The 25,150-nt window shown below is 36.1% G+C and overlaps 2 protein-coding genes across 3 annotated transcripts in view; one reads left to right on the forward strand and one right to left on the reverse strand.

Moving 5' to 3' along the window:
• LOC130050671 (uncharacterized) overlaps positions 1-4,563 on the forward strand; it is a 61,681-nt gene extending 57,118 nt beyond the window's left edge. Inside the window, exons 10-12 of the mRNA XM_056150880.1 lie at positions 542-872; positions 1,066-1,305; positions 3,159-4,563. Of these exons, the coding sequence (XP_056006855.1) occupies positions 542-872; positions 1,066-1,305; positions 3,159-3,323 (736 nt within the window). The 3' untranslated portion in view covers positions 3,324-4,563. The remainder of the gene's footprint in view (positions 1-541; positions 873-1,065; positions 1,306-3,158) is intronic.
• Positions 4,564-4,685: 122 nt separating this feature from the next.
• Positions 4,686-22,899, reverse strand: LOC125665483 (endonuclease 8-like 3). 2 transcript variants are annotated; one of them, XM_056152245.1, is made up of 10 exons: positions 22,569-22,899; positions 20,754-20,875; positions 18,520-18,663; positions 15,833-16,010; positions 13,486-13,521; positions 12,818-12,892; positions 10,781-10,947; positions 8,596-8,771; positions 5,415-5,905; positions 4,686-4,981 (listed from the first exon to the last, which is right to left on the reverse strand). In XM_056152245.1, exons 1-10 carry the CDS (start codon positions 22,665-22,667, stop codon positions 4,823-4,825), a joined length of 1,647 nt encoding a protein of 548 aa, XP_056008220.1. In that variant the 5' UTR covers positions 22,668-22,899; the 3' UTR covers positions 4,686-4,822. The 2 variants fall into 2 exon arrangements, with proteins under 2 accessions (XP_056008220.1, XP_048754089.2); XM_048898132.2 differs by having other exon boundaries at positions 5,415-5,914; positions 22,569-22,898.
• Between the last annotated feature and the right edge of the window lie 2,251 nt (positions 22,900-25,150).

Below are 25,150 nucleotides of genomic sequence, written 5' to 3' on the forward strand. Positions count from 1 at the left end.
TGATGAAAATTGAGTGAAAGCTTCATAGTATAGTGTACGTGCTCTCCAGATAGTAATTTTGGGCTATAGTAGAGGATTGCTTTCTTTAAAGAGAATCTTTAAAAGGCTACCTCCCCAGAAAAACATACACAAATCTTCTGATAGTTTTATTCTTCAAATCAAGTTCCATTGCGGTTAGAGTGGGGCTACAATAGTTGTGTATTGTTTCATAAAATTAGAAAGCAAGGAAATAAGCTTTGTAAAACACTAATTGTCAAAATATAAGTTTTTCAATCCATGGGTTCCGTGAAACTATGTGTGCAGTGAAGTTTGAAATTGGAATACATCCATTAGCAAAATCTTGATTGTGGCGAGATAGTATTCAAACATGTAGTATAGATTAAAATTAAGACCGAATAGGGTTGTCATACTCTGGTAGTATAGACCTAAACTTTGCTTCTAGAAATTTTCAAATTTGTTAAAATGATTTAAGAGCGTAGAGATGTTATTTTCACCATTTTGACTGTATTGTGAAAACATAAGACTCTTATTTTGAATACAGACAATTCCAACATCAAAACATCGTCTTCTGTTATGGCGTCTCCATCGACAGGAACCAACATGGATCAAGCCATCTGAATGTGTTGATGGAATTATGTGACTGTTCATTGGAAGACCTAATCCTCTGTTACAAACATCCCATGAAGTTGTGCAAGTGCAACACAGACCGCCGAAAAACGTGTCATTTATTCAAAGAGAGTGAAAGAAAAAGTCAGGAGTTTTTGGATTCGTGGATGTTCTTCTTAAACATGTTGAAAGGCGTGTTGAACGGTTTAGTCTTCCTTCACGACAGTGGGTTTGTGCACAGAGACCTGAAACTGACAAATGTTTTGGTAACCAAACACAATTAATTTCTTATAGGTTAAATCATTCATACAAGAACCATATCAATATTAAGTGAAAGTAGTCATATGAAATGGAAATGTCCTCCTGTTCAAACTGATTGTTTAAAAAGTATATCATATTTCCTTATGATTTCGGAATTACTTCCCTTGACTTATAAATGCTTCTCTACATTAATTGAAGGTTAAAGACAACATTGCAAAGATAGCAGACATTGGGTTATCTAAACCGCAAAATCTCCTAACTGGTACTGTCACAGGAACTCCTTTTACCATGGCTCCAGAAGTATTTCAGGGGCAGATATACGATAAATCAGCGGACATCTTCAGCCTCGCTATCATGATTTGGGAAATGTGGTACGGTAGAAAGGTTTTTAGTGAGGAGATGTATGCTGACGTCATCAAAAGCATACAGAACGTTAAGGTATAGTATAAGCTGTATGATAATTACTGTATCAGAATCTAAGACTATACACACAGGAGACAGTGCAGAATCTAATAATGCCTTCCTAGCTTTGAATATTTGCTTAATGGAAGGATTAGGGTAGCAGATCGAACTCGACTATACAAAATATACAGACCTTTTAGACTTCCATGCAGTGAATTTCAATCCAAATCAATAAATTTTAAGAATAACAAGAGGCCCAGGGGCCTTATAGGTCACCTGAGTATCATGTAACAACCTTCCATTTGTTTGAATTAGGTTTGTGTTTAAATATAAGAATTTTACTTTTGGATGGAAGATACATTGAATAGCTATGTGGTCATGAAGTACATGTGTCATTTTTATGTTCAATCAATAATCCTTTTTAAAAAACCTAGGTCTGAGACATCATAAAGAAAAGGGTTATTTACTCCTTAGATAAAACCAATATAAGAAGATTTTCAAAGAATTTCTACATTTTCACTATATGACCAATAGAGCCCCACTCTAACACAAGAACCCCTCCCCCAGGGGCCATGAATTTCACAATTTTGGTAGAGGGTTCAACGCTCATTATAATTATGCCCACAGTTTGGCTTCTTGATGTCCAGGAGTAAAGAAGAAGATTTTTTAAAATTACACTCATTTTGATGGTTTTTGCCCCACCCCTCGGGCCCCAGGGACCACGAATTTCACAATTTTTGTTCCCCTCCACCCACAGATGCTATATGCCAAAATTGGTTAAAATTGGTTCAGGGGTTTCAGAGAAGAAGCTGAAAATGTTCAAATGTTAACGCACGACGAACGACGACGGACAAAGTTAGTTGGTATCTTTGCTTATTTAGTGATCGCAGCAATAAGACTTAGTAAGCTAGAACTCAATCACCATGCCACATCACACACAAGATGTTTAATATAGGACGCAAGTGGTGATTGTTCCTTTGCCAATCGCCCAGCATTGGAAGTGAAAATTGCGGGTCTTTTGGATAGGTGACCTTACAAACAGGAGTCAAGTGTCATCTTAAGCGTTGACTACGTGTATGTGTAACGAGTATGTATACGTGATGAGTGAGTATGTATACGTGACGAGTGACTATGTATACGTGAGGAGTGACTATGTATACGTGACGAGTGACTACATGTATGTATACGTGACTATGTATACGTGACGAGTGACTATGTATATGTGACGAGTGACTATGTATACGTGACGAGTGACTATGTATACGTGACGAGTGACTATGTATATGTGACGAGTGACTATGTATATGTGACAAGTGACTATGTATACGTGACGATTGACTATGTATACGTGACAAGTGACTATATGTGACGAGTGACTACATGTATGTATACGTGATGAGTGACTATGTATGCATGACGAGTGACTATGTATATGTGACAAGTAACTATGTATACGTGACGAGTGACTATGTATACGTGATGAGTGACTATGTATACCTGATGAGTGACTATGTATGCATGACGAGTGACTATGTATATGTGACAAGTAACTATGTATACGTGACGATTGACTATGTATACGTGATGAGTAACTATGTATAAGTGACGATTGACTATGTATACGTGATGAGTAACTATGTATACGTGGCGATTGACTATGTATATGTCTACGTGACGAGTGACTATGTATGGAGTGTCCTTTTGATCGTTCAGTACCAGTAACTAGATGAAACAAGTGTCTTTGTCTTCGTTACCGACCAGTAACTAAATACAACTGTTGGTTATAAGCATTCTCCATTCTATAATTCATGTACAATGTACTTAATACTTTCGCCAATGTTATATTAATATATTTGGATCATTCAATATATTAATTTGTTTTTCAACAGGAGCATGTGGTTGGAGGGGCACGCCCCTTATTTAGTGAGAAATATCCACCCGTTCAGGAAATACGAGACTTTATCACGGATTGCTGGGCGGCGGAGCCAGACAAGAGACCCGAAGCACGTGATTTATTAACACGACTCGAACAAATAGCGGACAGCCTGTCATGATGTCTAATAGCAATGGAGAATAAATTGGAACCAATAATGTGGAATGCAGTATATATAAATGATATGAGTAAAAATATTTCACAAGTTCAGATATTCTATCAACAGTGGTGTACTGTATAAATATAATGGACTATTACGCACAACGGTTCATTGTGCGTCATATTCTGCCAATTTGATGAAATTATGATGAAGTGTAAATGCAAATTTTCACTTGGCATGGATTTCCATATTTTAAATGAAAGGTGAAGATAATGAACAGTGACCAATCTCATAACTCCTTTTAATAGGCATCCCCTGTTGAATGGTCACAGTCACCGTGATCCCTATACCTTGATCAGGTCAACAGAGTAATACGTAGTCAAAATCAGTGCGCCAAGAAGGGAGTTAGCGTAACAATCTGTATGAAACACGTCAGACAGCATTTGACCCAATAATGGATTGCATTGGCAAACTCCTCCTAAGTACCTGATCCCACCTCTGGTATTCCCAGGGGTCCGTGTTTGCCCATTTTGTATTCCTGATAGTTGTGAGATTGATCACTGATTGTTATCTTCACCTTTCATATTTATAATGATGACCATATAATTTGCGAATTTTAATGCTGACTTTAAACAAGACTGTTGAAACCCCTGTAACATCAACTTGTTTGTCAGTATGTATGGCTATAGCCGGCCTCAATTTAAAAACTGATGATACGCAGAACAAGCTCTTGTGTATCGCATCAGTTGAGAGATATAACACCATATGCCGGTGATAATGGAATATTGCTACATAAATATGGGAAGTTGACAATGGTGAAGCTAAAAACATCCCGTTTGTCGTAAAGTTGAGATGTAAAACTTACATGGTACCAATTTTAATGCACCAGATGAGCATTTCGACAAATAATGTCTCTTCAGTGATGCTCAACCGAAATGTTTGAAATCCGAAATAACTATGAAGTTTTAGAGCTAAATATAGCCAAAAACAGCGTGCCAAAAAAGTGGAGCCAAATTCGTCCAAGGATAAGAGCTATGCACAAGGGAGATAATCCTTAATTTTGAAATGAATTTCTAAATTTTATAACAGCAATTCAATATACATCCGTATTTTCAAGCTAGTAACGAAGTGCTAAGCTACTGGGCTGTAGAGACCCTCGGGGACTAACAGTCCACCAGCAGAGGCCTCGACCCAGGGGTCATAATGTAAAACTTATATGGTACCAATTTTGATGCACCAGATGCGCATTTCGACAAATAGTGTAAATTGTCGTTAATATCTATTTTCAATAAAATATGTATGGTAAACTGGTATGCAAGTTTAGTTTTCTTTTTGATAAAAAAAATGTAAGTTGTGGCTATAGTAGAAAAAACAAAAGAAATGTAAAGTAAAATTTATACAACACTTCCAAATTTTTTTTGTACGTACCTCCTTAATCACAAATAAATGTCATCAGAAATAATATACACAACACTGTAATATATGCAAGTTCCTTTCCCTGTGGGTTTTTTTTTTGTCTATCAGAAACCTTCAGCCCATTCAAAAAATCCACACTGCTTCTGTTTTGGAAGAGGACAAGCAAAGAATTTTCTTCCATTGTTGGGACCCTCCTTCATCACAGTTCTGAAAGCAGCTGGTTTGCCATGATTAGGGCAAATTGGGAAACTCTCATCAGCCCACTGAAATACAAATAAACAAGAGATGGGCCACAATGCTCACTTGAGTCCACCTGGTTTTGCTATATTCCTCAGAAGATTTTTTACTCTCTTTATTCCTTCGAAAATTTTTGAATCCATATTTTATGACCTCAACTAAGCCAAATAGGATCATGACTTAACCCCACTTGAATCTACACAACCTAGGAATGTCCCATATTCATGAACGCATCATGTGAATCTTTATCCCCCCATACTGACCCAACCCATGGTCCACCTTTTATCACCTGTTCACTTTCTGACCACAACTTCTCGAAAACAAAAAACCAACTTTGGTCAGAACTTGGACTTAAGTCTAACATTTTACTCAAATCTTTACTGCTCAAAGAGAAGAAAACTCCAAATAAGTTTGAGAATTTGTTTTCAAGAAGTCCAAGCTCGGACCTTTCTGTGTTACCTTGAAGAATTTGCACTGGTTAGTCCTGGGACTGACTCCACAAGTGAAGAACCATCGGAGGTAATTGTCTCCTTTTTTTCGTGTCTGCTTCATGGTGCATGGCTTACAATGGACAGGACACCGTGGGATTTTACTGGTAACCGTGGCAACCACTCCTTCCGACTGTGATGTCATTCCCCGAGGGACTGATGCTTTACAGTCCTTCACATTATTGTATTTGGTCCTGGTAATGATTTTGTTTACATTTCGTGGTTCCTGCGGTTTGTTCATTTCATTTAATGATATAGTTTTTTGAAAGGTTCCTTGCTTAAACCAAGGAGATGCTGTTTTTCCTGTACTTTTTGCATCCAAATTCACAGCGGGAGATTGTCCAGTATCACAAATCTTATTGTTTGTTACAGAAATGATCCCACACACATCTTCACTTCCTTTTAACCTCTTTGAAATCTGTTCCGAGGAATCCGTAGATTGTCTTTTCAAACCTGTTTCAGCTGTGCCTACTCAATGAATAAAAGATGCAACTACTTATTCTGACAGTCTAGAAATATGTTCCCTACATCTGTTACATGTAGAATCTAATAAATTCATACAAAGGAAGCATAGCATCACATTTCAAGTTGGCTTCATGACAGGGTGTAGAGACATGAAATCCCTATACAAGCCTCAGACACCACACCAGTCCCATCAAATGCTACTAGTGTTTACATACAAAGGACCACAGTTTATATGTTTGTACTTATAGATTTGCATACCTACTGATATCATCCATCATGAACTCTTATAACATATTTTGATATTTTCCCTATAGATTCCATAGAGAGTACAGAAGCTTTAACAGGGCCATAAAAGCCTATAATGTAAATGCCCTGGACCAACTTTATAGATATTTGCACCGGAGATTTGGAGTAATGTCAATTTTTAGGGATGTGTATTTTTGATTTTTACATTGAAGGAGAATTAGGAAATTAAAAAAAACCCAAAAACCTGGGGTCGCAATGCTTGTTATTGAGCTAATGTTCTAAACATGACCTTTTTGCACTTAAAATTTATTCAAATAAGCTTGATTTGTCTGTTGGTGTCAACACAATATACATGTATTAAGCAACAAAATTCAATCATTACATAAAATAGATATATAATCATGTCTTCTAACTCTAAAGATAAATTTTTTTTTTAATACTAGTAATGGAAATAAATAATGACCTTTTTGCACTTGATATACGAAAAAAATTCATGATATCAAATTTGAGAGTTTAAAAGGACATATTAGGAGTAATGTCAATTTCTAAAATTTCACAATTTGCATGGTCTTGTCTTAAAATTTAAAACTGAACTTTAAAAAGGGGGGTTGGAGACCAAATTTTTAAATTATTGGCGAAAATACTGAATTTTTATACAAAATTTCAAGTAAATCAATTAAAACCTTTACAAGAATCGGTGTTCTGTCTGGAAAAATATATCAACCACATTCATAAATTACAGCATTTGAACTAGTTCCAAGTCTCAGCTACTTCCATCATAAATTATAAAACTGAAATACATGTATAGGAGTATAAAAATAGAAGATTTATTGGATGAAACAGAAACAATAAAATCACGCGGATTAAAAACTTTTTGGTTAATCAATCCTTCCGCTACAAGATATAGTCCCTGCAAAACCCTTTCAAAATTTGAATTGACAATTTTTTTTTTCAACTGGACAGGTTCAGTAATAGATGAGTGATATGTTTGCATTAGTGGGATCAGTATTGAACCAGTAAATACTTAGTTGTAGCATCCTGCACAGTTGTGCTAAAAAGCTCAGAAGCTAACTTCCTTAACTCAATTGTGATGTCACATCTGCTTACATAACTCAATGCTTGTTATGTCACACCTGTTTATAAATAATAATAGATACTTACCCCTGAAAATGTAAAGAAACATGCTCTTCTACAAGTAAAAGCCTATAGTGCATAGAATTTGAAAAAGATGTAAATCAAGTTATTGATTGAATATCAGAAAATATTTGCCCTCAATTGTGCGGAAGCAGAGCTATAGCCCTATAATCTTTGTCCGCTATACCGTGCAAGAACCTCGGGCTGGCATATTTACCCGATATTCAGCCAATAACCTATAACTTCTAAAAGAATAGTGTTTAATTAAGGCTTGAATACATCACTGTAGAGGTTGAGCATATTAAGCCAAAATAAAATTAGTTTGTTTGGAATTTTCGCCTGCCTCATTAAAATTATTCCCACTGGGAAAATGTTATTGACCAATTTATTCATATATTTATTTTTATTGTTCCATCAGTTAAAAAGTTTGTTTTTTAAGGATGGCCTTCCGAATCATTCCTCCCCCTATTTTCTTTCTAATGCAATACTAAATATGAATAAGTCAAGTACTCGTTTTAAAAATATTGGTATATACAAGACTGTCCAAAAGTTTGGGAAGGGTGATATTTTTAATATTTTAAATAGTTTAAGTCTATGTACATGTACTATATACCATAACTCCCAAATTAAAATGAGGTGGTATTTAATGTTTTCATGCCATATTAAATGAAAACAAGAGTACTGCAAATGGTACATCGTACACCCATCTGACAGTGATGACAAAATTTCAGTGCAATATCTATCCATAATGAGAAAAAGTCCAGGAAACTATTTGACCTACTTTTAGCCCTAAAATATGTCATGGTGCACCATCCAGCTGAAATGCAAACTGAAACTATTTCTCTGAGAGGAAGGTTGTGATGTTGTGAAGTAATACCTCTATAATCCATAACAAAAAAAAAATCTGGAAAACTCTTTGATCTACTTTCAGTCCTAAATTAGGTCATGGTGCATCAATCCAGCTGTTATTCAAACTGCACTTGTATTCCTCCAAGAGGAAGCTTGTGACTATATTTCGGGCAATACCTGTATCCTTAATGGATAAAGGTCCAGAAAACTGACCTACTTTTAGACCCAAAATAGGTTACGGTGCACCAATCCAGCTGAAATGCTTACTGAAATTGCATTCATCTGAGAGGAAGCTTATGACTAAATTTCAGTGCAATATCTGTCTCCATAATGGACAAAAAATCTGGAAAGCTGTTTAACATACTTTCAACCCTAAAGTAGGTCAAGGTGCACCAATCCAGCTGAAATGCAAACTCATTCTTATTCTTCGTTTTTGAATTAACATTACTTTTATTCACCTGAATGAGTTTCCTCTCTATCTGTGAGGCATGCCTGGCATCGGAGGTGTGTCCCTTTGTTTATCAGTGTACAGATTGGACACGCCCACTCTGTTTCCTCAATAGGATGTTTCCCAACAGCATTCTGCCTGCCTGATTGGACCCATCCCAAAAGACTGTTTTTACATGGATGAACTCTGGAAAACAAAAAGGGGGTAATACATGTATTTACAAGGGTTTTTCGCAAAATTGTGGACAAGTTTATACAGTGAAAAACATTAACACTGTGTTATAAAATTTGTGGGGATCCGGGTTAGAATACAGTGTAGGTCCTCAGTAAGGGGCAACTAATTGGAATGCTCCTTCGAATGAGACTGTAGAGGCGAGGTCCCATGTCACAGCAGGTGTGGCATGATAGGTGCCAAGCATAGGCCTAAATTTTGCAGCCCTTCACCGGCAATGGTGACGTCTCAATACAAGTGAAAAATTTTCAAGAGCGATATTGAACAATATACAATCAATCAATCAATCAATCACTACCATTTACTACTTTATTCAAAAACATGCATAGCTAATTTCAAATTTTAGATATGTGCGCAAATAAGATAAATAGGGCATTTCATGTTATACATGATGGTATCGCCTTATGATGCACCGATGATGCTGTCAAAGAATATGTTGTGAAAAATCTGCTAAGAAAGTTGGATAAGCCTTACAACAATCGTACATGTATTTCTCTACATTTCTGTCTTCTGTAATTATTCAAAATTCTGTAACGTCGTCATTCCTAAATCTCCACGAACTACACTCGTCTGCTCTCTGGTGAGCCATTATGTCATCCAATGTTACCAAACTGTGTGTCCTGTTTATCATTCATTATTTCAAATGCTCTGGAAACTACTGAAAATGATGCAAATGTCTTAAAATTCTCAAAACAACTCCACCATAGATAATGACAAAAAATATGATTAATTTTTACTGCAACCTGATTTATCAGATTCTTTGTAATTGAAATCTTACTTAATGAATTTTCTTGTGTAACCCTAATTTTTTGGTTGTGCACATAAGACCACACCTTGCAAAATAGTGTTTGAGTATGGGCCTGTATTTTATCAAAACAAGAGTATTTGTTAAAATCATCAATATCAACAATTAAGGGCCGTCGTGAAGCCTAAAAATATTCCTGTTCTGCATGTCCAAGCTAAATTCTAATATTCACCAGGAGTATAAAACAAACTGTGTTCTTTTAAAAATCAAAAATGCACCTGAACGTGTCCAAACTAATAAAAGACTTTATGTAACCTAATATATGTTATACATGTATCAACACTATAGGCTATTCTGGATCCTTCCTAAAGTCAGAAATCCCATGGGGATCCGGGTTAGAATAGGTCCTTAGTACCCCTTGCTTGTCGTAAGAGGTGACTAAATGGGGTGGTCCTTTGGATGAGATCGCAAAAACTGAGGTCCCGTGTCACAGCAGGTGATCCCTCCCTGCTCAATGGCCATAAACGCCGAGCATAGACCTAAATTTTGCATCCCTTCACCAGCAGTGGTGGCGTCTCCATACAAGTGAAAAATTCTCGAGAGGGACGTTGAACAATATTCAATCAATCGATCAATAAAGTCAGAACCCTGGGATTGTGAAAATCATGATTTCGTACATAAGCTTTTCTGCTTTTTCTAAATATTTATTTAGTTTTTATATAGTATCCGCAAACTTAAACAAGAAGCCTGATAAAGATATTTAATTACTATGGCCATATTGGGTCCAACCTGATGCCAAAAACCTCTACTATAGGGAACATGATTTACTGGTAATTAACAATATGCCAGTACTTTTAAAATCATTATTAATATTGAAAACTATAAAAACCAAGAAAAATTAAACTTGATATCTCTGAGTGAAGCTGACAATATTTTCCTGACCCCTCCCCCTCCTTACTTGATTATCGACTTCAGCTCGTGACATTTTCCTGACCCCTCCCCCTCCTTTCTTGATTATCAACTTCAGCTCATGACATTTTCCTGACCCCTCCCCCTCCTTTCTTGATTATCAACTTCAGCTCATGACATTTTCCTGACCCACCCCTAGCCTTACTTGATTATCGACTTCAGCTCGTGACATTTTCCTGACCCCTCCCCATCCTTACTTGATTGTCGACTTCAGCTTGTGACATTTTTCTGACCCCTCCCCCCTCCTTACTTGATTGTCGACTTCAGTGTGTTGGTCTGACAGTCTGGGCAGTAGTAGGTCACTCTCTCACTGTCCTCTCCTGTCCGAGTTATGGTCACTTTTCCTTCACACTGTCCACATTTCCGCTTGTTGTAAATCTTCATATACTGATTTAAATTGCTGCCTGTCTTTCTACACTGAATAAAAATGAAATACATTATGACCTAATTCCTACACAAATCTTTTAAAATGTACATGTGCAATTACATTTTTGAAATAAGAAATTTCAAGGCTGTTATTCAATTAATTTGTAATTGCAAAGCATAGCAGAAATTGAACAAGATTTGAAATACTTGTCCATGAATCAGTACTTGAAATTTAATATTCTCAGGTCTTTTTACAGTCAGACAGACAGACGATGCACTACATGTAAATATCCCCACACTTGACATTAAAGAAGTTGAACAGGGTCAACAAGAGGCCCATGGGCCACATCACTCACATGAATCACCTTGGCCCTGCTGTTGTTCAGCTACTGTGAATTTTAAAAGATTTTTTGCAAACTTTAATGCCATGCAAAAATTTGACCCCATATTGCGGTTCCAACCTAGCCCCATAGAGGGTTAGGACATAACCATGATATTATAGGTCACAAAGTAAAAGTAAATCATGGTATGAAATGTAAGGTCTTTCTATAAGGAATTTATATAGAACACATGGACTTCCTACCTTAAACAGTTCAGAGAGTAATGCCTGAAATAACATTTCTTACAAGTCAGTCAAAATCGAAGATCAAGGTTACAACATCAATTTTAGAGGTTCTGTCACAAGGAATGTATATATGAAATATGTATTATTCACTATTCATAAGTTATGAACAGGTACAACTTTAGAGTAAGGTCATATTCCATGGTCAAGGTCACAAGACCAAGCATCATGGCATCAAATGAAGTTTTTTGATATATGTAATCTTTAAACAAAACATGAAAGCCCTTTCTTGAATAGTTCAGGAGATATTGCCAAGATTAAAATTTCAGTAAACTGGATCAAATTCAAAGGTCAGAGTCACAAGGTCAAAAAAGAAAGATTCCTGTTTCAGATATACAAGACAAAAACAATATCCCTCCATTGCATATTGACTAATCCATGTCCCTGCACTTCTAAGAAGATGATTTTTCAAAGATGTTTCTCTATATATTCCAAAATAAAACTTTGACCCCCTACGGTGGCCCTATCCTATCCCCAGGGGCCATGATTTGAATGGACTTCAAACTGCACAACCTGGGGATGATTGCATATTAATATAAGTATTCATGGCCCTGCTTAAGGTTTTAAATAGTTTTCCTATATATATTCCTATGTAAAACTTTGGTCACATATCATGGCCTCACCAAACCCCCGACCAAAACTTGAATTTGCACTACCTGGGAATGCTTGCATATTAATATGAGAAATCCTGGCCCTGTTGTTCTTGAGAAGAAGATTTTTAAAGATTTATCTTATATATCACCATGGAAAACTTTGATCCCCTTTTGTGGCCCCAACCTACCTCAATGGGGGGGGGGGGGGGGGGGGGGGGGGGGGGGCAATGATTGGAACAAAATGGAATCTACACCATGTTAAGAAGGATTCATGTAAGTTTCAACTTTTCTGGTTCTTCAGAAGATTTCTAAATGACCCAACCTTGTTTTTGCCTTTTCTTGATTATCTCCACTTTTGAACAAACTTGAGCCCCCTTTACCCACGGATCATTTGTGCCAAGTTTAATTGACATTGGCCCAGTGGTTCCTAAGAAGATTTTTAGAAGATGCCACAAAATATTTACTAAATCTTGATCATCTCCACTTTAAAACGGGTGAGGCACTTCATTCAAACAAACTTGAATTCTCTTTACCAAAGCATGCTGTGTGGCAAGCTTGGCTGAAATTAGACGCATGGTTCTGGAAAAAAGTTTAAAAATGTTAAAAGTTTATGGATACAGACCGACACCAGACAAAACATGGTCAGAATCGCTTACTTGAACTTTCAATTCGTGAGCTAAATATGTTTCCTCTATTTGAATTATACCTTGTAGAAGATGAGGGAGAAATCCCTGGTCATTTTCACCAGATGCGAAACAAGATCTTTTGAAAGTTCCTGAACCTAAGGCAGAGAAATCATTTAATTGTTAACAATTTTTTAACAAGGTCATAACACCTTTGCAGATACAGAAAAAAATGCTGCATCTCAGTTTGTTTTTTGATGATTAAGGTGGTTCACTACATCGTCATAATGATTGACTTCCTTTTAAAACATGGATGAAAATATAAATATCAGCAATATTTGTCTATTCATTTCCAATTTCATTGCATAGCTGAGTAGCTCAGTAGGTTAGCATGTCGATTGCTGAACTGTAGATCGCGGGTTCGAGACCAGCAGGGGTTTTAAATTTCTTTTTAGATTACCTTCTTCTAAAACTGTATTTTTTGACAAAATAAAGTAAATTTGAAAATTTTCAATTTCAAAATATTGTCGTACATATCCTCCACTTTTCATCCATATCAAATTTCCCTGGTGTAGCATACCTCCTTAACAAACTACCCATCACATTATCATGTTAGTTTTACTTCTTCAAAAACAAGAGGCCTGTTTGTCTTCAATTTTTAAAGCATGACCAGAAGTAAATGACACACTACACGTGGGTGTAGGTAACAACTGGTCACACAGGGGTCTTCAAAACATAAAATATCATTCACCTTAGAACTTGGCTTGATACCACTGTCAAACAGCGCCTGAAAGACATCAATAATTCAGAATTATCGCTAAATGTGTATTAAATTGTATGAACATGAGTAGCATTAGAAAGTTGGGTGGAGATTTAGTGGAAATGAAGGAGCAGAGATTTGGTAGTAATGAAGGGGGTGGAGATTGGTGGTAATGAAGGGGGTGGAGATTGGTGGTAATGAAGGGTATGGAGATTTGGTGGTAATGAAGGGGCAGAGATTTGGTGGTAATGAAGGGATGGAGATTTGGAAGTAATGAAGGGGGTGGAGATTTGGTGGTAATGAAGGGGCGGATTGGTGGTGTACCTCTGCTAGTTTGAAGTGACCAGTAATATTCAAGATAGCCAGCAGATGACAGGCTAATCTTTGAAAGGTTTAACTCTTGTAGACTGAGGCAAGACTCAGAGGTTAACTTTGCCGATCTGAGGTGAAAAGTTTCAATGGTATAAAGCTAATTTTACCTTTTGCTAGTTTAAGGTGACAGCCTTATCTTTGCTAACTCAACGTTACAAGTTTATTTCTGCCAGTGAGGTGACAAGTTTATTTCTGCTAGTCTGAGATAAAAGGCTGAACTCTGCTAGTGAGGTTACAAGTTTATCTCTGCTAGTCTGAGGTGAAAGGCTGAACTCTGTAGTGAGGTGACAAGTTTATTTCTGCTAGTCTGAGGTGAAAGGCTGAACTCTGCTAGTGAGGTGACAAGTTTATTTCTGCTAGTCTGAGGTGAAAGGCTGAACTCTGCTAGTGAGGTGACAAGTTTATTTCTGCTAGTCTGAGGTGAAAGGCTGAACTCTGCTAGTGAGGTGACAAGTTTATTTCTGCTAGTCTGAGGTGAAAGGTTGAACTCTGCTAGTGAGGTTACAAGTTTATTTCTGCTAGTCTGAGGTGAAAGGTTGAACTCTGCTAGTGAGGTGACAAGTTTATTTCTGCCAGTGAGGTTACAAGTTTATTTCTGCTAGTCTGAGGTGAAAGGTTGAACTCTGCTAGTGAGGTTACAAGTTTATTTCTGCTAGTCTGAGGTGAAAGGTTGAACTCTGCTAGTGAGGTGACAAGTTTATTTCTGCCAGTGAGGTTACAAGTTTATTTCTGCTAGTCTGAGGTGAAAGGTTGAACTCTGCTAGTGAGGTGACAAGTTTATCTCTGCTAGTCTGGGGTAACAAGTTTTAATGGTAAGGGCTATTCCAGAAATAACTACATGGGGGGGTCGGGAGGCACCTTTTGTATATACCAAGCACCCATAAAAAAAAATAAAAAATTACCCCATGACCCATCAAATTAATAAACTCATTTTACAATGACCCATCTAATAAAAAAAAAAACTAACCAGACCCACCACAAAAATATTTTTAAAAATGAAAACGGTACAAATCTCGCGAGGTTTTCGGGACAAACATTCTAGTCAATGACGCGGTAATGCCTGTGCGACATTGTATCACAGTAGTTCTGAAGAAACGATGTCACATCAACAAGCAAAGGCATCTATGGCGGGAATGTTGGAAAGATTGGGAGTCCAAACGATGGTATTATCATGAAATGGGTATGGATATGTTTTTCCACGAATCGTTCGTCTTCTAATGGAGCCCGCGCCCGGAGGCCTCTATATCACCATCACACCGACTGATAAATATAACGCATCGGTACCCTCGTATAAATCAACTAAGGTTTGCCTATTTTTATTAGAAAACGGAATACCTATTGGTTTCAAAATATTCCCAAAATCGATGCACTGTAAACTGTAATAATCTACAGAACAGAGTTCGCCGCCATCACGTCCAAAGAGACCCTATTAAACGCGCCTCTAATTTGAAGAGTGCCGTAATGGAAAGTTATGCGCTGCAAAGAGCGACAACTCGAATAGTTCTATGTTACTTTCGATTTCGAAAGCAGAATTTCCGACGTTTTGTAACCAACACGACAAGAGCGACAATAAAAATATTCTGAAAACTCAACACCCACGTAGCACAAAATAAAACAATAGAAACTACCCACTACCCATAATAAATATTTTATTAACAATCCCACCACGGACCAATTAAAATATGAAAAAATACGACCACCCACACAAAAAAATATCATTTGCCGCCCGACCCCCCCATTTGATCATTTCTGGAACAGCCCTAAGCAGAATTTACCTTTGCTAGTCTTACCTGAATATCAAATTTGATTTCCTTCGATTAAAAAAAAAATGAAAAAACAACAACAATCTGTCATTCTTTCTTCCTGTAAATATCAGATTTTTAAACCAAAATACGACTTGGCTGTCTTTTCATTAAAATGACAATGACATAATGAAATAAATATGTACTTTAGTCCATTTTGATACCTCGTTTTTGATGATATTTCCGACGCCGGGTAGAATGGTCTGATCCAGCAGAACATCACAAACCTGGCGATTAGACTGCTCCATAACCATAGCAACAGCCCTTTGATGGTTAAAGACTGGGGAGCAAATGTCAAGTTCATGAAGATCTGCATACCTCATACTGCACGACCCAGACTCTCTGTAATACACAAGAAACTTTTTAAAATATCTACCAAGGTCAGAAAGTTTTCCTCTGTTCATTGTCCCACTTCTGATTTCTCCATATTCAATCTGTTTAATTTACTATCATTCTGAAGGTGATGTCAAAATGAATACATAATCAAATATAAAGCCTTCAGTAAGAATACTTGGTATAGTCCCTGAAACATTCCCTTTTTCTCCTTTCACTTTCCATTCACCAACTGCTTGTGCTCACAAAGCATTCAGTGATTTTTCAAAATGGTCCTGTGGCTTTCAAATTGGGAAAAATTGTCAACATTTTGATCAAATTAGGAAAACCTAGTCTTTATTGTAAATATGCTAAATATATCATATCAAACAATAAATCAAACACAAATTGATGTCATTCTTCTTTAATTTTACATATTTAACTTTAAATTTTCTTTAAGCTTTTAAAATTTTCGACTATTCTTTCTAAATCATGCGTCTTTGTCATGTTGTACATATTAAACTATATTCACGTTGAACTTATTTTTTAACAAATACTTTTTTTGCCAGTTTTTATTATTGGGAAAAATGCATGTTAAATTGGGAAGAAATTCAATTTGGTAATTTTTGGCTTTCCTCGATATTCAGACCTAGAATGGGTCTTAAAAAATCACTGGCATGAATCATTCACACACCATATATTCAGTCTTTCATCTTTCCATTGTTATTCGGGACTCCAAAGTGAAAGAATCAATCTTTATAACTTGGACAAAATGAAAAAAAAAAACAAACTAGATGTGCAAGAGTGAAAGGAAACTTTCATATTACATCAGAAATATGATTCTGTGAAAATTAAAAAAAACAACCCAGTTCACTTGTTACTATTTGTTATATCAAGACTTCCTAAATTTCATAAATCTATAGAAGATCATGCAGTTCTGTGGTGGATCAGATAGGTTTCTTTTCTCCAACATGGAAATAATTCTTCTGTCTACCTGATTATTAGTCAGGATTTGTATTCCCCCAGTCCAGTCGGACTGATAGGGTATAATTTCAACCAGTCTGCAGAAAAATTTACCAGTCCACTGGATTTTTTTTTTTTTTTTTTAGAAATAATTAAATATATTTCGTTAATGTTATCAAAATAAAATAACGGAATTTAAAATGATATGCCTCAGACAATATTGTAACACTTAATATATCTACTAACCGGGTTTGTCTGATATCTACAGAGGAATGCCAGATATGTGTATAAGATTCCATAAGTATGTTTTCCAAAATGATGTTTTAAGAAAATTGACAGTCTCATCAGACTGACGAAATCAAACGTCAATCAGTCCGCCAGACTTTTAACCAATTACGGCCTGACGTGCATACATTGTATGTTAATTTCAAAAATACATCCTATAAGTGTACGACCTCAGTCACTGTTTCTGCACACTTTAAGTTTAATTGCATGTTTGATTAGTTTCTGTTCACAACACTTCACATAGGCCTTTTACCAACAATGTTTACTTCTACAAAATCTGTAACACAATACAAAAATACATTTTTAAAATGACAATTGCTGCAGCAGTCACAAATTGCAGACTTGAAGCGACTGTCATTGAAATATTATTTCTGTTTGGTGTTACACACTGAACAACCGAACATGCAATCAAAATCAACATAAAGCGTACCAAAACACTGTTTGAGCTCATATATTAATATTTATATATAAATATCTTATATGGAAATAATATTTCAGTAAGGGAGATAGAAATCATTATCAATGATCAGTTAGACAGAAAAAATATTTTCTGGTATCAAAAAAAACCCAAACAACAACCACAACCTGTTCAACCACGGCAGAAGCCTTCTGATAATGATGCTGAGTGGACTGGAGTTTTCTTTCAATTTTCACAGTTGATAATCTAATAATTTTCAATTCAAAAGTACACAATTTTCACAAAATCATATATCTGATGCAATATGAAAGCTTAATCCTTCCACTTTTGTGCATGCTATCTTTAACATTTTGTCCTCATTATCAAGATCAATCTTTCACTTTGGAGTTCTGAATGACAATGCAGAAATCAGAGACTGAGGACTAGATGGACACACCGGGAGTGAAGGACGAGTGCTTTCTGTGAACGTAAGCAGTCCGGGAACGGACAATGAAAAACAGAAAAATAGGATATAGCAGGGACTGTAGAACATATATGTCCTGGGCTGCATTCAAGATCATAACGGCTAGTCTAGGGGCTAGGTATGGTGACTGATTTGTGCCATTTCACAATGTGTTGTGTTTATGTTATTTTGAGACGAAAAGTAGCTGATATAATCATTTTGTCGTCTTTTCGTTATCTCAGGACGAAAAGTCACTAAATATCGTTTTGTTATCTTTTCGCCTCAAAATAACAAAAAGACGATAAAGTGAAAAATGACACAAATCAGCCACCATACCTACCCCTAGACTAGCCGCTACGATCTTGAATGCAGCTTTGTATTCTGTTGTATTCAGTGATTTGGGTTCACTGTACAACTCGATGAACCCTGACCTGATTTGAACAGCAGACTTGTAAAATGTCAGAACGTCTTTAGAGAACTCCACTTTCAGGGATGGTGTTTCAGTCAATTTCCCATAGTCCTTATCCAGGGCTTGCCCATTTACACGAAATGACCCAGCCATTAAAAAATGAATTCTGAAAATCAAACAATATATATATATGTAGCATTGCCAACAATACAAAATATGACCATAATTCATAATTTTTTAACCAATATATAAATAAACTACATCAAAATTGGCATTTTACTTTTCAGAATATCAAACAGAAGTATGACAAGATGTGTTTGTGAAACACAAATGCCCCCAATAATGGTCAATTCCAAAGATGGCCAAGGACAAATATCTTGGTACCAGTAGAAAGATCTTGTCATAAAAAATGCTCATGTGCAATATGAATGCTCTAATATTTACCATTTAGAAGTTATGACCATGGGAATGTCAATTTTTTAAAAAGAAGGTCCAATGTCAAGTCAAAAGGATTAGTACCCATGGAAAGGTCTTGTCACAAGAAATTTTCATGTGAAATATCAAAGCTCTAGAACTTACTGTTCAAAAGTTATTAGCAAGATTAAAGTCTTAGACAGGATGACAGAATTACAGATAGGAAAAACAAAAACAATATGCCCCGGGGGTCTTCGATCTCATGGGCATAAAAACTTAAACCACTAGGCCACCAATACAAGTCACCAGTGCTTTTTTCAATACTTTGGGACTGGGATCCTTACAGTTGGGAAAACTAATAATCATTTTTTAATGAAAATTTGTGATATTCATCAATCATACATTTAGAATGAAGTGTCTTTTAGTTATAATAAGGCATAACAAACATGCTTCATATCTAATAAATACCAGTACTTGGACAGTGTCCACTGTACTAAAAACCCACAAGGTTTTCATCACTGGAACAGGGAGTTTTTTACCCCTTGAATCCAGGAGTTTGGGGAAAATAGCGATGTTTGATTGAAATTGGGAAATTCGTTTTATACAAGTAAATAAATAAAACAAGCAAAAAGTTAACCATTCAATATTTTATTATCAATGTGGCTGGCTTAAACAAGCTTTAATTTCCAGTCTTTAGCAAAGAAATAACTGTCACAAATGTTATGCAACAGAGTGGCACTGAGGTTGGATGGCCCCTCATGGTATATTCTCATCAAACCATCCATTATTAGGGAATTTTTAGGCATCATTATGGGAAAACATCTGCTTTTTAGCCCTCTACAGACTCTTAAAAAAAATACCTGCCGGAAGTAAAGTGTACAAAATATTAACATTTTGTTTAGATAAGTCATATAAAGAATTTTCAGAATGATTACAATTGAGAATTTTTTAAGTCATATTTTGGGAAAAATTCATGGAATTTCGGATTGGGGTGGAACCGAATAACAGCCCCCCCCCCCCCCCCCCCCCCCCCAATCACTGGTGGGCCATAGGCCACATCGCTCACATGAATCACTTTGATCCATATCTAAAGATTTTCATTACATATACATACATGCCAACTTTCCCGATTTGTGCGGGATTCTCCCGATTTGAAGCAACTGAAAAGGCAAATCCCGATATCCCGATCGGGATTGCAAAAATACCCCGAAATCCCGATTTTCTAAAAATATCTCCCATTTTACGACAACAAACCCCCATTTCCAACCGGAATTTGAAATCCCGCATCATTTCTGAACTGGTCAATCAGAAATCGGGACAATAGTCAGCCATTGCTGTTTACCTGTGTCGTAATGGTATCAGGGTGGTGTAGTTTACCTGGTCTGCCTGTGTCGGGGTGCTTATTGGACAGTGCGAAGCATGTTTTGATAGTAATTAATCGGGAAGACGGATTTCAAATTGACATATCCTTTACACAAACGTGAATAACAACGATTATAGTGTCACCACCAAACAATCGGACATTCCCGATTTTTGCCTCTCGCTGACAGCATACAAAATTTGCAATAAGGTACGTCAAATATATATTTTTTCCAACTATAATAATATAGGCTATCCGAATCTATCTGTTTATAGCGATGTATTATATAGTCTATATAGTGTAGTATTCAATACATAGACTTTGTGATGCGTAATTCGCACAAGTCAGTACTGAATTTTATGTTTAGCAAGTAGCCTTAATTTACAAGTTAAATCGTATATTTTGATGTGTTTTTTTCAATCTACTAAAAACAAATGCCTAAAATCATGATCTATATTACATAAAATTGGGTCAATAACAACCTTAAACAGACATCCCCAAAATACATGAACAGCTCCTTTCCCAGGCTTTGCACACTTGTCAGTGACCGGCCAACCACGACATCAAACTGAGAAGATGTGATGCCTTTCTTTGGCTTTTTCTCCTGTAAATGGAAGGAAAAAAGTTTTCAATTTCAAAATATTGTTGTGCATATCGTGACCACTTTCCATCCATATGGGATTTCTCAAGTGCTTTATTCCTCCATAATTATACACTTATTAATTCAAAATTAGTTACAAATATTCGATCATAGTTATGAAGGTTAATAATTTAGACAATAATGAAGGCATCTCAGAAAATAGAATGTTCACTAAAAATGTTAAAATAGTGGATGTGTGGTCCAGCCAAGTATTGATCGATTGATTTTATATTATTCAACGTCCCTCTCGAGAATTTTTCACTCATATGGAGACGTCACCATTGCCAGTAAAGGGCTTCAAAATCTAGGCCTATGCTTGGCACTTATGGCCTTTGAGCAGGGAGGGATCTTTATCATGCCACACCTGCTGTGACACAGGGTCTAGGTTTTTGCAGTCTCATCCAAAGGACTGCCCCATTTAATCGCCTCTAACGACAAGCAAGGGGTACTGAGGACCTACATGTATTCTGACCCGGATCACTACGGGACAAACTAGGTATTTAAAACGTCACATTTTGAACTCTCACATGTTCAATAAAATGGCGTTGGACATTGAAAAATACATACATGTACAATAGACATAGAATTGACAAAATTTACAGGAAATATGTTTTGCACATTAAAAATGTGGTGGTGGATCAAAGGGTGTGGGACCCTCTAGCATGAGCTACATGTACTATGAGCAGGCTATGTCTACTAAATGATAGGCCTGGTCGGGTAAAATGTTGATTTACTAGTCTGACTGGTCGTGTTGAAAAAATAAACAAGAAACTTTACTTTATACCATAAGATATTTAATTCGTAACTACACAAGAATAACTGTAGACTTTGCGAGGAATTTTGAACCGCATGATGACACAATCTCTATTTTTAGTTCTAATAAATAAGTTGCAGTTGGAAGTGATGTTTTACGACATCTACTCAATGTTAATGTGTGTAAAGTTATGTTTTAGACAATTTATTTTCATTTTGTTTAACAAATCCAGTTTATTTGAATCAAATATAAGAAATTATTTATCAAATTAATAAATTACATCGTAAGCAGCCATTTTTCGGTGTTGACATATGTGCAGGAATGTCTAGATATTCAAATACTTCTCGTCCTCAAGGAAAGATGTCCCAACTGAGAGAAAAAAAGTAAAAGGTTGGGAAGAAACAAAGCAGGGCTTATGAAATAGAGATTTAAAAAAAACGGTTGAGATCATTTTATTCTATATGGACTAGAGAATTTCCATGCCAGGTAGAATTTAAAGAAACAGAAAATGTGTTTGAAAATTAAAGCATTAAATTGAATGACGAGACTAAAGCTCTTTCTTGAGACAATTAAGTACGTTTCAGTTCATGCAAACTTAATGTTTGTCATTTGAATTAAGTACATTTAAATATGGAAAAACTATCAGTTTCTGGAAAGTTGGTCGGGGCTAGTGGATGTAAGGTCAGGTCTACCAAAAATCATATGAAGTAGCCGGTATAGCCCGATTGGTCTAGTGCTCAAAAAAGTAAATGTCAAACTCTGTTTAACCACTGGAGCCATCCAGACAAATATCGACGGTCCTATAACTCCTACACTAATTTCATTCTTTTTTGCATAATGCATCTGGAAAAAAATCCCTTAAGAGACGCGAGTATGTTATTGACATTGTTATGCCCTCCTTACCCTATTGACAGCATTTCCTGACACGGTTTTAACAGTCTGGTTCAGAAGTTTGGATTTTATTTTTTCGCCTTTGATTTTACATCCTGGACCCTCTACCATTTTGTTGGTTCTACCTCAATCTACTATCTTAGTATCGAAATCTAGATGACGTGAACACTCAAAATGTTATGAAAGTTTCCCGCGATATTCCCAAAATTCGAATTTCCGATCCCGACTTCACATTGTGTGTACATTTGTAAGTCGATCTCGACCTCAGATATCAACCAAGGTCTAGCGGGGGCGCTTATAGTTGTTACAAAACCCATCCATCCCATTTAGTTCAGTTTTAATTAATTTTTTAACGGTTATTTTTTGCACTTTTTGGATTTCCATCCCCCTTTTCTTGGACTGAAAAGGTAAATAAGAAAAAAGAAAAAGAAAATTGGGTCTACCCTTTGAAAACTTGATTTTCTGGATCCGCCCATGGGTCTGACGTTTGAATCCACTATATATTCAATATGAATATTTATGAATCCGAGAGAGAGAGAGAGAGAGAGAGAGAGAGAGAGAGAGAGAGAGAGAGAGGAAAAAAAATAATTTTATCTAAGGGCTATTCCAGTAAAAAATGTAGGGGGGGGGAGGCAGTTGATATTTTTTCGGGTGGGTGGTGTTGATTTGGGAAAATGTATTTGTATGGGTAGTGGTGAGTTGGGAAAATGTATTTGTATAGGTGGTTGTCTTCTTGGTTAAAAAAAATATGGGTGATAGTGAATTATGATAAAAATGAAGACAAGGAAAATTTTAAAAATTCTTTTCAAAAGTTCAAAGGGTACACTAAATCATATTAATATGCAAACATTCCCAAGTTGTGTGAATTCATTTTTTATTTTAAATCATGGACTCTTGGGTAAGGGTGGCACTAGAATTGGGGGTCAAATTTTACATAATTTATGAATATAGGCAAAATTATTTTTTTTAAAAAGCAAGGCTAATTTGACTCAGGTGAGTGTTGTGGCCCATGGGTCTCATATTATTTGATGTAAAACTGAAAGAATATACTTCATAATAAAATCTTTTTTTGTCCAAATCATAGCCTATTTTTTTAACATTTCGATTTCATTGTATAACAAACAACTAGATGCTCATTTGTCTGAAAGAATACACTCATGTATATATTTGTACATCCAATCTCCTAAATAAAAAAATGCATATAATTTGAAATTTTTAGTTATTTTTGAATACCAATATTGTGATGGAGAAAGTGTCAGAGATACTCTAAATTCATATTATGTATGGCCAGTGGGGGATCCAGAAATTGCACAGCAGCAGGCGAGTAATCTCTCTTTCAAATACTGAATTTGCAATTGGATGCATATTTGGCGAGTGAAATTTTGGCGGAAAGCTATCTAACCCCGAGGAAAAAAACCCGCTAAATGTATACGGTATTCCTTCAATTCATAATAAGGAACTCGGAGGAAGCCACAGCACAGAATGTGATGAGACAGTGGTTGAAATGATATCTCAGATCTCGATATTCCAGGTCTGTAAGTTTTCATTGTACAGGAACCGTGCCTAAGACATAGACTATTCTGTAATGGAATACACCACTGTAACATCTGAAGGAGTCGAAAAGCTCCTTATAAAACCTGATTCCATCCGATGTTAGTGGACCTTTAGACAGGGTATATGGCTCCTGAATTCTCTCCAATACTTTAATTAATATTGCAGAAAACTTCAGACACAGGTGACGTTCACACTGATTGGCGCACTGCACATGTTTCCCCAGTCTACAAAAAGAGTTGTCGGATGACACAATAGCATGTATACAAAAAGAGTTGGTCAGGTGACACAATAGCATGTATACAAAAAAAGTTGTCAGGTGACACAATAGCATGTATACAAAAAGAGTTGTCAGGTGACACAATAGCATGCCTCTACTTATCCTATCCCCTTCAGTTCAAAAAGTTAAAGTTTTTGAAAAATAGGTCAAAGTTTAATGTCATTAGGTCAAAAGCTTTAAAACCATATGAAAGGCATGGTCATGAGCCATCTAAATATAAAATCTCTATCACCCATGGTTCAAAAAGTATAGTCCAGGTTTTAATTTTTGAAAAGTAGGTCAATTTTCAAGGTCAGGAGTTCTAGTACCATAAGAAATGTTTTGTAGTAAGGCCTCTATATTTGAAATAGAAAACGTATACCACTCTTGGTTCAAAAGCTATAGCCAAGGTTAAATTTTTTGAAAAGTAGGTCAAAGGTGAAGGTCACTAGGTGAAAATATTTGATACGAAAAAGGTAGATCTTACATGTTTTGTGTATAAATTCTTTCATTTCATACTATGACATTTAACCTTGAAAGCTTACTTTTGAGAACACGTAACCCGTTAGATATCTTCAAATCTATTGTAGGCGGGACTTTTACATTTTATATATAGTTTTTCTATGACATGGTATTGTGATACAATAGTACTTGATCTTGTGACCTTGACCCACTTTCTTGATTACCTTATCTAATCTCTTTTTTTTATTTTGTATATAGATTCTTTATGGCAAGACATTGATATACTTCAGTCTTTGACCTTGTGATCTTGATCTTGAAGTTT

The sequence above is a fragment of the Ostrea edulis genome, chromosome 10 (genome assembly GCF_947568905.1).
Source record: "Ostrea edulis chromosome 10, xbOstEdul1.1, whole genome shotgun sequence".
NCBI lineage: Eukaryota > Metazoa > Mollusca > Bivalvia > Ostreida > Ostreidae > Ostrea > Ostrea edulis.